At 39.1% G+C, this 13,786-nt stretch overlaps 1 protein-coding gene across 1 annotated transcript in view; it reads right to left on the bottom strand.

Moving 5' to 3' along the window:
* LOC123750949 (methyltransferase-like protein 27) overlaps positions 1-13,786 on the bottom strand; it is a 148,037-nt gene that overhangs the window by 71,761 nt on the left and 62,490 nt on the right. Inside the window, exons 4-5 of the mRNA XM_069316729.1 lie at positions 7,020-7,062; positions 4,540-4,655 (exon numbers count right to left, since the gene is read on the bottom strand). Coding sequence (XP_069172830.1) covers positions 4,540-4,655; positions 7,020-7,062 — 159 coding nt within the window. The remainder of the gene's footprint in view (positions 1-4,539; positions 4,656-7,019; positions 7,063-13,786) is intronic.

Below are 13,786 nucleotides of genomic sequence, written 5' to 3'. Positions count from 1 at the left end.
GACCCCTGTGTATTGATCTTGGTTCTTTTGTTGTTTAATTGTAGTTGTGCAGTAGGTAATGCGTCATCATTATTTGATTTTGTAGTAAACACATTAACCTCTTGCCATACCTTGCAATAATGCACAGTGGGGGAAGAATCCTGTTCCCCCTGGAGTTTAGGCGATTTTGCCCTAGTGACTCCACACAATGCAGAATGATGTTGATCCTGAGAGCACCCTTTAAATGTGCGTAATGGGGTGGTTCAGGTATTAGGATCATGTTGCATCAAGCACCTGGTGCACTTGTGCAGTTCCTTGAAGCACTTTACTCTGGTAACTCAATCAGGAAAGGTTTGACACTGATAAATGGAATGATTTTCTTGACAGAATAGACAGCGTCTCCATCCGGTAGTAATTTCAGGAGTCACAGCTTTGCGTGACGTATTGACTAAAGGTTTAGAGGGAATGACTGTATAGGTAACCACGCTGTTATTTCTCCATTTTGGAATGGAAATAGTGGTTTTAGACTTATTAGGCTGTCTGATTGATTTGTCAGTGCCAGATGTTATTTTCTCATGAGATCTCAGTCGATTAACTGTTATTCTTATCCCTTCGAAAGTCTAATCTAGGGATAGGATGTCTGTTCTATAATGAAAACAGATGGATGCTAGAAACTCTTTAGGAAATTTTCTCTATCTTCAATTTCAATACCCACTCTGCTCTAGACACATCTGCTTTGGCACCAAGAGCTTTAACTAGAGACTACCTGGAGTCTAAATGGAGAAATGGATATCAGTGTCACAGTAATAAAAGAAGGTGTAGGTGATGTGAAGGTGTAATGTGAAGGTGCTCCTACTGATCAATCTAGTAGGAGCTCAGTTGGATTCCCTACAGGAAGAGGTACGACAGCTGAAACAACTTTGAGAAGAAACAAAGGAGGAGACTAGTATTAAAAATACCTTGTCATGGAAAGTCGTAAAGGACAGGGGTCTTAAGAAGACTTTGACAAAGCGGCCTATAGATATCCTAAGGACTTCTAACTCATTCGCCGTGTTGGAGAACGAGTGCTGTTTGGAGCCTGCATTTCACTCGAAAGAGAAAGCAATGGAGAGCAACGAAGCACAGGTCCCTCAAAGTGCTTAGAAAGTATAAGAAGTATTTAAGCGATTTTTGCTTGTTTAAGATTCCCAGGTGAGGTATTTGGATATAACTTTTTGTGACAGAGATAGGGGGAGAAGGTTAAGAGTTTGCTATCCGGGAACAGGGATTGGTGACATTGTTAACGACATGAATGATATTATGGCTGGAAATGGGAACAAACCCATCATTTGTATCAGTGCAGGTGGAAATGATGTTGGACGAGTTAGGAGTGAGGCACTTTACAAGAGGTTCAAGACAGCCATAGAATTAGTTAGGAGCAAAGGGAGGAATCCCGATCATATGTGGCATTCTTCCAACAATGAGAGTTGTAAAGGAATGGTTATCGAGGGCATTTGGTATTAATTGCCGACTTGACAAATATTGCAAATCAAACGCAATATCCTTCATTGATAACTGGGAACACTTCTATGGAAGAAATAACATGTTTGCTCGGGATGGGGTGCATCTATAGAGTGCTGGGGTTGTTGCTGTTGCCATCTCGTTGGAACCTGTAGTTGGAGTTTTGTTTGGGTTTAAACTGTTAGTAGATAGTGGTATGGGAATTGATATGGAGAGGGGAGGTAATAAAAGTATGTGTTTGTGAGTGAACCAAATTGGCAAAATGAACAGGAAAAGAGAAGGGCTTCAAAATAATAATACTCTTAGGGTATATTACACGAACAGTAGGAATCTAAGAAACAAAATAAACTATTTAAATACTCTTGTCTGCACAGAAAAAATAGATATTATTGCACTTACCGAAACGTGAATGAATGTAGAAAATAAAGAACTGTCAGCTGAATATCAAATAAATTGAATTAAACTATTTCACACATATAGATATATTAGACGAGGTGGGGGAGTAGCTATATATATTAGGGAAAATTTGAAATGTAGTCTCAAAGACACGGAATTAAAACTGAGTCACACACAGAAACAATTTGAATAGAATCAAACGAAAAAGCAATTAATGCTATAATATGAGTTATATCCAGGCTACCAAACTTAGACAGAATGGAAGCAAAATATCCATGGGAGGAAATATCTAGGTCTAACAGTATTTGTGTCATGGGTGACTTTAATTTTATTGGAATGAACTAGTTTAACAGAACAAAGAATATTGAAGCAGAAGATTTTCTAGAATTTATTGACGATTGCGTTTTTATGCAACACATTAAGGAACCAACACGGGAAAATAATATTTTAGATTTGTGTTAACGAAGAGGGAAGCACAAATAAATTACTTTGAACTAGGGAGTGAGCTAAGAAACAGAGGTCACAAAGAAATCAGATTTAGCATAGAATGGAATAGATTTGTAGGCGAAAATTTTGTTAAAGTTCCAGATTTTCGAAAAGCTGATTTTAATATCCTAAGAAATTTTTTTGGTGAAATAGATTGGAAAATCTTGGGCATGGGGGGTAGGCCAATCTTGAAGCGAGACAGGAACCCAGCAATGGATGATGTAAAAAGGGATTTCGATGTGGATTCAAAATATAATTTATTTAAAAAATATTCAAAGCAAAGTACATGAACGTAGTATTCCATACAAATTGAATAAATCAAATACTAATGACCTGAAATGGATAACAATGGATATGAAGAACCTTATAAGTAGAAAGAGAGCTTGGTACAAAGGGAATAAAGAATGGGGAAGCGAGTATAGAACAAGAATTCGTCCAACTGGTTACAAACGTTCAAAAAGAAATAAGGAGGGAAAAAAGAAACTTTGAAGTACGCATAGCAGGGCAAGCCAAGACAAATTCTAAAAGTTTTTTCAGTTATATCGAACAAAGATTAGGGAAAGAATCGGTCCATTAAAAACTGAGACAGGTCAGATAACTGATAATGACGAAGAGATGAGTAGTATTTTTAATAAATATTTTATTTCTATATTTACTAAGGAGGACCTTAACACTATGCCTTCAGCCAAACAAGTCTATGTGGGTGGGAAAGAGGACAAGTTGACTAGTTTAACAGTTACCAAGCAGGCTCAGCAATGCGTGCGCGATGCTGAACCACAGCAACCCTTCCCCGTCTCCCCGTCCTCTCCACCATTCCCCCTTCCCCCATCCCTTCGTCTTCCCAGTCATTCCCCACTCCCTATCCTCTTCGTCCTCCCCACCATTTCCCCCTCCCCTGTAAACCTCGGCCTCCCCACCATTCCCCCTACCCTGTAAACCTCGGCCTCCCCACCATTTCCTCACATGAAAAACACTGTTTAATAAAAAACATAGTTCTTCCTGTCACAGGTTTGTCATCTATATAGTAGGTATATAAAAACATGCACATATTTGAATGCAAAAGTGTGTCAAAATTTCAAAGCAATCGGTGAGGAACTTTTTGAGATTTCTCTCACAGGAAAAACAGAGCGTGTGATGATTTTACATCCAACAGATGGCGCTGTTTATCAAAAGAGGATGTTTTTACCTGTCACAGGAGTGGCATCTAAATAGTAGGTATATAAATACAGGTGCATATTCGAATGGAATGTTGTCAAAATTTTAAAGCAATCGGTGAAGAACTTTCGGAGATTACAGTGTGTGTGTTGCTTTAACGTCCAACAGATGGCACTGTTTTAAAAAAGCGTGTTTTTACCTGTCATAGGTGTGGCATCTATGTAGTAGGTATATAAAAGCATGTGCGTATTCGAATGGAAGGTTGTGTCAAAATTTCAAAGCCATCTGTGAAGAACTTTCAGAGATTAGCGATTTTGAACAAAACAAACATTTGCATTTTTGTTTATATAGATTGGCTTAGGTAACTGAGTATAGGTACATGGACGTGAGGTAAGAGGTAAGTATCTATACATAATAACATTTACTTTATACACAGAGTAATCACACTAATGTGATGTGTCAGTGAGAAAATCCGTTGGAGCCGTTATGAGGATTCGAACCTGTGCGGTGGGTGTTCCCACACACAGACGCCCTAGTCAACTAGGTCACGACATGGTCAAAAGAATTACAACCTGGAGTTCTACTGAGCTCACAAGGGTTTCCTGAGGCTTCCACTGAAGCTGGACCAGGATTTCACACAATCCTCCCATGCACTCTGGCTCTGTCATCCAGGAAAGCATTGAAAGAGGAGTGTCAGAGGAAGAACATTCCTGGATGACAGAGCCAGAGTGCATGGTAGGGATTGTGTGAATATCCTGGTCCGGCTTCTGTGGAAGCCTCAGGAAACCCCTGAGAGTTTGGGAGATCTCCAGGTTGCAACTCTTTTAACCATGTCGTGGCCTAGTTGACTAGGGCGTGTGCATGGGAGTACCCACAATATAGGTTCGAACCCTCATCAAGGCTCCTATGGATTTTCTCGTTAACTTTATATTACAGAAACGACGACACTGAGGGGTTCCATACCCGAGATTTTGTTAGTTATTTCCTAAAGCATTAAGGATGAGGACGGGGACGTGTTCTCACCTTGAGGAATGGTTGTTGGGTTCTGGCTTATGAACTCCTGATACGTAATCTTGTACACTCCCTTATCTCTAAGAATGTTCAGCATTCCTTCTGAGGGATCCAGGGCATCTATGTTCCTGCAAGGTTACGGTATTTTTAACTTTTATGACAAGAATCTTATGTTTTCATTTTAATTATAAAATACAAGAGTTTATATATAAAATATTTGAGTCTATAATGTCACAAAATACAATTAATTTTTGTCCAGTGAATACAAAATCAATTGTTCAGACACAAAATATATTATTTCTGTTGAATTGCAGATTAATTATCCTTCCAAAATTATTTGACAAATAAAAAGATGCCGGTAATATACGAGTGACTGAGACTGAGAGAGCCATCACCATACAGTTGCCTAATATTATAAATATGTGTATCATCACCGTAGAAGGTAAAATAAGTGTATATATGGTTAGAGTCAATGAAAATGATGTAATACATCAACTACTGGAAGTGGGGTAATTTTCCACACATGACTGAGTAATGAAAGACACTTTCGGTTAATTTAGTCTCATAATTTGCATTAAAGCTACTAATAATGAGCAGCATTTAATGATTTTATGATGCAAAAGGTTACACTGTTCATTAGGTTCTGTCGCCATACTTATAAAGTGCATGACATAAAAGTCATTGACTCACTGCTCATAAGTTCAAGTGTTCTGGGAACCCTTCGGTAGAATGAATGCAAATTTACTGAAAGCTATATATATTGATAACCATATTAAACCTATATGTAGAAACCTCCTTAAGGCAGAGATCAATAAATCTCAGTTTACATTTCTTAGAGCGAGGTCCGTATATACGCTTTGTATAACGTCCAAACCAAACACCGGACAATGAAGAAACAACGATGTTTCGGTTCGTCCTGGATAATTACATTTGTAATTGTGTGATGTAACGTAGCTTTACCCTGTCTAGGCTCTCTTTCCTGTCTCTCTCTTTCATTACTAGATTTTGTTCTCTTCGTTTTCAAGTTATCGTTGCAGTTTTCTTTTCTTTTATTACTTTTACCTTTGTTTTTATAACTTTTGCTTATTTAAACATTATTTTCAATTCTTTTCCTTCTTCCTTCCCTTCTTTTCCTTTCCGTCTAACCTTAACGTATTATCTTTATTCTTACCTTTTCTCTTTTCTAACCTTTTTCTCGTGTTCTTTCCTTTCTTCATAGTTTTCTTTCAACTTATTCTTACCTTTCATCTTATTATTACATACCTTCTTCCTCATTCATCACACCTTTAATCTCATTCTCTTCCCTCATACTGTCTATCTCTTCCACTCTCTATCCATGACACGACTTGATAATGGTGCAGAATGGACCGAAACGTCCTCGTCTCTGCCTGTTGTGATGTGTGGTTTGGTTATCATATTCATCCACGTTATTGTGACTCATCGTCTAAATACATTTTGTATTACGGGATTAACCGAAATGTGATTCCAGTAGTAAGAAATGAAGCTAAAGGACCTAACCTAACATATGCAAGGTATGTTACATGCTATGTTAGAGATAATATAGTACCTATACGTACTATGTTAGGTCTAAGAATGTTTAATTTTGAGTTTACATTTTCTCACTCTCTCATACTAATGGCTCAAAATGTGAAACATTTTAGGTACAATAGTATACTGGTACGTTCGACCAAATAGTGTATTTGCTTCAATGAGTATTATCAAAGAAATATTGTGTTTAGAATAGTGTATACAACACCTTGAGGAAGGATGTAGTTTAGACCTGAAAATTTGGTATTTATACAATTACACATATTTTGGGTCTTTCCTTTACCATTATTCAAGCTGTACGGTATTGTAGTAAGTTTCTCCGTAAGTATTATAATTTTAGCAGAATGGGTTGCCAAGTGTAAGAAAGATTTTCACAAGGGGATAAAAGCTAGGCGTTAAAAATATCTACTAAAGTATAACTAAATAATAAATTTCAGTTGGAAAAAGTTAGATTTAAAATATAAATAAGGATACACTGGCTAGGAAATTGTTATGCAATCTTGTGGAACAAGTTAAAGTGAAACGTCAGGAAGACAAAGGTACTGGAATGTTTCAAGTCTTTATGAGACAAATATATGACCTTTAGTTGTAGGAAATAAATAAGAGCTGCCAGGCTTGGTCGTTCAATCTTATATTCATACATGTGGATGAGAAGCATTACTTTCTCTGTGTGGCTTGAAATGACATATGATTTTAGCTTCCCCAAAATGGGGACAGGAATTCTGTAAAAATTACTGAGGCCCCTTATACCAACAACTGACCTCCCACAGGCTGTAGCCCACAATAGTTGGCCAACTCCTGGGTAGTTACGACATAGGGGAATCAAGCCCAGGACTTTTCTGTTGTCACCCGACCCCGCTGACCACTGTGCTATAGCTGTATATGAACTATTCAGAACTTCAGTTCATAAGTTACTGTATGGTTCAATTTTCCATTATACTCACGTGAATCCTTTCTTGTGCAGTTCGCGGCCGACAGCACCGGTACCTGTGGAATATATTCCATTCTTCAGTAAATAAATAATAAAATAACAGGTCATTGATGTAAGAGATATATATATATTTATATATGCGAACAAGCCTGAATGGTCCCCAGTAATATATGGAACTGAAAACTCCACACCCCAGAAGAGACTCGAACCAATACTGCTAGGAGCACTATGCGACTGGTGTACAGGAAACCTTAACCATTCGACCATCAGTGACCGTACATAAGATGATGGTAGCCGAGGATATTTGCCAATCATCCCGACGGCACTTTGATGGTAATCATGGGCACAGTTTATCAAATAAATTATATTTAAATCATAGTTTATTTATCAAATAAAACCACCTTTCCTTCCACCAGCTGAAACAGATGATTGTGGTGGAAAAGTTCATGTCGATGCTCCATCCAGAGCTCAAGGTCAGAGTGGAAGAGGCAGGAATTAAGGACTTTAAGGCTGCAGCAGATAGAGCCAACATGTTGGAGGAGGCACTAGGCTCTCTGAGGGAGAGTCGTCACAGACGACCAACCCAACAGGTGGACGACCGTTCGTGGAAGAGCCATGGAGATGTAAAGGGCAGGTATGAACCAGGGGTGTCATACCACTCGAGTAACAAGACCCAAGCCCAGGGAAGCTTGCGAATACCGGAGAGGAAATCTCTGAGTGGCAGTGCAGGTAGCAGCTATTTCGCATTTGTGTTGCTCACGTGGTCCCCACAAAGTGAGGTGATTCAATGATATATCTATGCCCGAGTTGACCATTGAACGCTGTCGGATCTTGAATATAAATAATCTCACGACTACCAAGATTTTTTTGTACAGTCTAGTGATTAAGGCACCAGGTATGCCAAGGTGCATAGCGCTCCTGGCTATCTGGGTTTGAATCCTTCTTGGGGGTGGAGTTTTCAGTTGCATATTGGCTTGGGGACATTCAAGCTTATTCGCATTTGTGTTGCTCACGTGGTCCCCACAAAGTGAGGTGATTCAATGATATATCTATGCCCAAGTTGACCATCGAGCGCTGTCGGGTCTTGGATATAAATAGTCTCACGACCACCAAGACTTTTTAGTCATATGGTTTAGTGGTTAAGGTACCTAGTACGCCAAGGTGCATAGCGCTCCTGGCTATCTGTTGTCAAATCCTTCTGGGGTGTGGAGTTTTTAGTTGCATATTGTCTTGGGGACCATTCTAGCTTGTTCACATATACAGCGTGTGTGTGTGTGTGCAAACAAGCCTGAATGGCGGGATGATGGGAAATTAGCCTCGGCTACCATCATCTTTTGTCCGGTCGTGATGGTCGAGTGGTTAAGGGGTCCTGTACACCAGTTTTAAAGTGCTCCTGGCAGTATGGGTTCAAGTCACTTCTTGGGTGTGAGTTTTCAGTTGCATATAGTCCTGGGGACCATTCAGGCTTGTTTGCATATATATATATATATATATATATATATATATATATATATATATATATATATATATATATATATATATATATATATATATATATATATATATATATCTGGTTTAGGGCTTCTATCCCTCTAACTATTTTCTTAGCATCAGGGCTTAATTTTCAATTAATCCCTGATGCTAAGAAAATAGTTAGAGGGATAGAAGCCCTAAACCAGAAAATAATAAATACAGAATATGCGGTCATATTCAATGAAACATGTTTGAAAGAAAACCTGCTGCCAGTATACACCAATATATATATATATGTATATATATATATATATATATATATATATATATATATATATATATATATATATATATATATACATATATATATATATATATATATATATATATATATATATATATATATATATAGTAAAGAGGGAAACTGAGAATTTCTGATCATTAGATAATTCCTAGATGAACCAGTAACTATGGATAAAATACTAGAGAATATGATCATAGAAATAATTAATGGGCTGAATAATTAAATGAATCAAACCCTCAAACACCTACATTGGGGGGTTATTACTGGAAGTCAGTACGTCCAGGAATTAGTGTGGTTCGTTCACTAATCCAAATTATAATAATCTAATCCTATGAATTATAGTGAAACCAATATCATTACTATGAATGGGAACATAGATTATGAGTGTAATAATGATAGTCACAATAAACACATGTTAATCCAAGGAATTCTGCATGTAAGTAATTTCAGAAATTTAATGAATACAAAGGAATCTTAGCTTAATGACGATTCCTTTGTGTAAGCCACGACGCTTCCTCTAATTTTCTGGGCTCGGCTGGCTGGCGAGTGGGATGGATTAACATGGGAGAAGGCGGCAGGGAGAATTCTTCTCACGTGCTGCAAAACAAATATTTACAGTAGCAACTAATTAAACTACTGAATCTCTATGTTCAAGAAATTAAGATTTACAGGTGATAATAGGTAATGACCTGTGGTTTGGTGTTGGTATACGTCGTCACAGTCAATCACCCAGCTACTACATTACACCTTACACGATGCATCAAATAAGGATAAGATACTTAGCTAATATGGGCACTGTATAAGTTTTAAGATTGCTGAAATTCGCGTCCCAGGCTCTGGCTTCAGCCTATCCTGGATAATGGCGCACTCCACTGGCCGATCACGTGCAGTCAGGAAACAGATTAAAAAGGTTCCTTATATTACACCGGCACCAGTTGAAGATATTATCTGCAAGGTTGTTCACGCCTCACAGTTGCGACTTTCATCTGAGGATGGATAACGTCTACCCTAATGACTGGGTAATGGCGTCTCCTCGTGAGCCCGATGAGGACAGGTCTGCTCGAGAGCTTCCATCCACATGTACTGGCGTGCCTCCTCCACCCACGCCGCGTCTCGCGTTCATTAGACAAATTATTGTCATGAATATTAGTATTTCTCGCATTTATGCTTGAAATGTTGGAGACTGGACGGGTTTATTATTTAGAAGAGGGAAATATTATTATTTGCCAATTTAGTGATAGTAAACATACAAGGGAGAGGAATTAATGTCTCTCCATGGCATTCACTCGTGACGTTAACTTTTATTACTAGATAACCGCTATGACTCTAACGCTCGATTCGGCTTTTAGTTGGAGGTCAATTTATCTGTAATTAATTATCACACAGAATGCCTTGGTAATAGAGAATCGAATTTAATTCTCAGATATATTGGATATAATGTGTTTATTGTAATGAAATCTGACGCAATATTGGCGTCTGATGATGTGAGAATTCTAGCCTACTGCACAGATGAAATTATTAGTACATGAGAATTCTACGTGGTGTTAATTTTACTTACTACAATAAATAGTAGTTAGTAATAATTAATGAGAATACAACAGTGTTGTATTCGGTGTTGGAAATTTCCAACATAACTCCGGGGGGAGGATTCTAGGGTCGTAGTGTACTGTGGAGTACTGACCTATCCCGAAGTGATATTAAGATTAGTACATTAATATGTTAATATGTTAGTATGTTAGTACACACATAACGAACGTCCCAGATTTATCAAGGACTTACAAGAACTTGAGTCTTGCTATTTACATGTCAAATGAAACATGTTGTTTATAGCCTACACAATATTTAAAAATTTTAACTCACACAATTTAAACATTAGAATCTACTATGATGGGATATCCTGGGTCATAGTGACGTGCAATGTTTTGTTACATGATATCACATCGTAGCATCATCATAGTTATCTAAGTGGGAGGTGAAGGAAATTACTCTTGTTCAGAGTTGTAATAGGCTTGCAAATTCCGCCTACATTGTTGAGCAGCAGCTCTAGTGGGGCGGTTGCTTGGAGGAACAAGATCATTGTCCTCGGAATGTACTGGGGAAACTGGATCTGCCTGATATTCTTGCTCAGTCAGTTCAAGGGGAACCAGCTTCTCTAAAGTTTTTAGAGTAGTGTTGCCTCGGCATAAAACTTTAACTACTCTCAGGACACCTTGATGATCTGGATGAATGGCAACAATTTTGCCTATAGGCCACTCTGACCTTGGTCCATCACTGTCGACTAGTACTAGGTCTCCTGGTTTTAATTGCACCTTATTGTAAGGACTCGAAGCTCCGTAGTGGTACTCTCGTAGAGCTGTGAGGTACTCTCGAGTCCACACCTCATTCCACCTGTTAATAACTCTGGAGAGATGCTGGTAGCTTTCCACCAAGTCTCCTCTGGTCACATGTGACGGGTCTACAGGGTCCTCTTCGGCTAAAGGGATGAGAGGGCTCAGTAGACCTCCATGGATCAAGTGTGAGGGGCTCAGAGGTTCTCTCTGGGTGTAATCATCAGACAGGTAGGTTATTGGGCGGTTATTGACTCGCGCCTCGATTTCCAGAACAATAGTTTGGAGTTCTGAGTAACTGACCTTTTGTCGGTGTAAAGTTTTCCTTAGACACTTCTTGACTGTGCCTACCATTCGCTCATAGAACCCACCTTGCCAAGGGGCTCTCGGTGCTATGAATTTCCAGTGACATTGTCGTCTCTGTAGGACTGACTGTACTTCTGGGTGGTTCCAGACTTCTCGCAAACAACTTTCTCCTGCCACAAAATTGGAACCATTTTCCGATATCATTAATTTAGGACACGATCGACGGGCAGCAAATCTGCGGAAAGCTTAAATGAAGGCTTCAGCACTCATGTCTGGAGTGACGTCTAAGTTTACGCCTCTGGTTGTAGCACACGTAAAGAGACAAATGTACGCCTTCACTGGTATATTATCTGGGTTACCAGTGAGGAGTAAGGCTCCTGTATAATCAACACCAGTGGTTTCGAAAGGACGAAGATGAACCACTCGTTCTTCTGGGAGTGGTGGAGGTCCTGGGTAAGGACATACTCTAGCGTCGTATCTCTTACAGATTACACAAGATTTAATAATTGTCTTAACAGTCTGACGACCTTGAGGAAGCCAGTACTTTTGTCTAAGGTCGGTGAGAGTATCTAAAACTCCACCATGTAAGGTACCATATTGATGGTGGTGTAAGACAAGAAGTTTTGTTATGATGTGATGACGAGGTAGGAGAATCGGATTCTTTGTGTCCAAATCAATTTTTGCATGTAGCAAACGTCCTCCACATCGTAGTATGTTATGAGTGTTGGCATCGTACCAGATGCCTAGAGACTTAGTTAATTTATCTGGAAGATTGTCATATTCGCTTCCATATGTCTCTTGTTGTGCACGTTTGATCCAGTAGAGGATAGGATTGGGAAACTTATGTCGAATTCCTACCTTAGCAAGGAAATCAAACACATGTGCAGTCACTCGTAGCAATTTGCTTAAGTTAGAATAATGATGAGGATCAATGGCTAATATTCGTTGAGGTTCTGGTTCTTTCATGGGAGTGGTGATATTGGTCACTATGACTTGTGGCTTTTGTTTGGGCCACTGACCACCAACAAGCCATGAAGGTTCATTGAACCACAGCGAAGACTTGATAAGTTGCTTTAATGTTAACCCTCGAGATAAATAATCTGCAGGATTGTCCTTAGTAGGAACATGTCGAAATTTATATCCAGCAGATAAATCATGAATATCCCTGACGCGATTACTGACGTAAGGAGTTTTGTTGTTATTGTTTCTTACCCATTGTAAGACTGCCTCGTTGTCTGACCACTCTACAATCTCACCAAAGTGGATATTATTGAGTGTCTTTGCTAGGCAATGAGCTAATTTTACCCCCACTAGCAATGCAGTCAACTCCATCTGAGGTAAAGATCTCTTCTTAATGGGAGCAACTCTTGCTTTAGATGTGAGCAAAATTGATTGTGCTCTGTTAACTAAATAGGGTACTGCGCCATATGCTTTGCCAGAGGCATCGCAAAAAACGTGCAAATTGGTGGGTAAGTATGGTCCTGAAGCATTACGAGGAAATTTCAAAACGCCTAACTGATTAAAATCCGTTGAGAGTATTTGCCATTTGGCTTGTAACTCACTTGATAACGGATCATCCCATCCCATATGTTTCTGCCAGCACTCCTGCATTAGGAGTTTGCCCCTTATTAATATAGGACTAAGTAGGCCTAAAGGGTCAAATGGTTGACTGACAAATGAGAGCAGTGTTCTCATGGTAAGGGTTGAATTATCAGTTTGTACTGACTTGACATTCATCTCGTCAGTACTGGTGTTCCATTCCACGCCTAGAACCTTTAATTGACTGGGTACCTGATAATCTGGAAATTTTTTCTCGATTACCTGGTTAAGCAGTTTATTATTTGAGGCCCATGACTGTAGTGGCATATTGGCTCCTAACAGTTCACGGTTAGCCTCATGGTAGATTTCTACCAGATCAGCTTGATCATTAGTTGTCCCCTGGAAATTGTCGACATATAAGTTGTCGCTAATGTCTGCCTTATAAGGGCTGTTTGATTTCCTCAAATGCGTGTCTAATGTTGCTTGCAAAAGAAACGGTGAGGACGTAGCTCCAAATAATACTAAGGCAAAACGATAGGTGATTACTTCACTGTTAGGATCCAGTGGATCCTTAAACCAGAGGAATTTTGTGTAGTCACGATCTTCCTCCTGTAACCCTACTCGGAGAAAGGCTTTGCTGACGTCAGCTGTATAGGCAAAAATGCCTGTGCGAAATCGTAACAACACGTCATGTAGCCTTTGTGTTAGGCTAGGTCTCGTTTCGAGACATTCATTTAAAGACACACTGCTTGGCTTTACTTTAGCACTGCAGTTAAAGACAATACGAATAGGTGTTGTCAATGAGTCTTTCACCACAGCGTGATGAGGTAA

The sequence above is a fragment of the Procambarus clarkii genome, chromosome 85 (genome assembly GCF_040958095.1).
Source record: "Procambarus clarkii isolate CNS0578487 chromosome 85, FALCON_Pclarkii_2.0, whole genome shotgun sequence".
Classification (NCBI taxonomy): domain Eukaryota; kingdom Metazoa; phylum Arthropoda; class Malacostraca; order Decapoda; family Cambaridae; genus Procambarus; species Procambarus clarkii.
The sequence above is the reverse complement of the archived record's forward strand: the minus strand, read 5'-3'. Positions and strand labels throughout refer to the sequence as shown.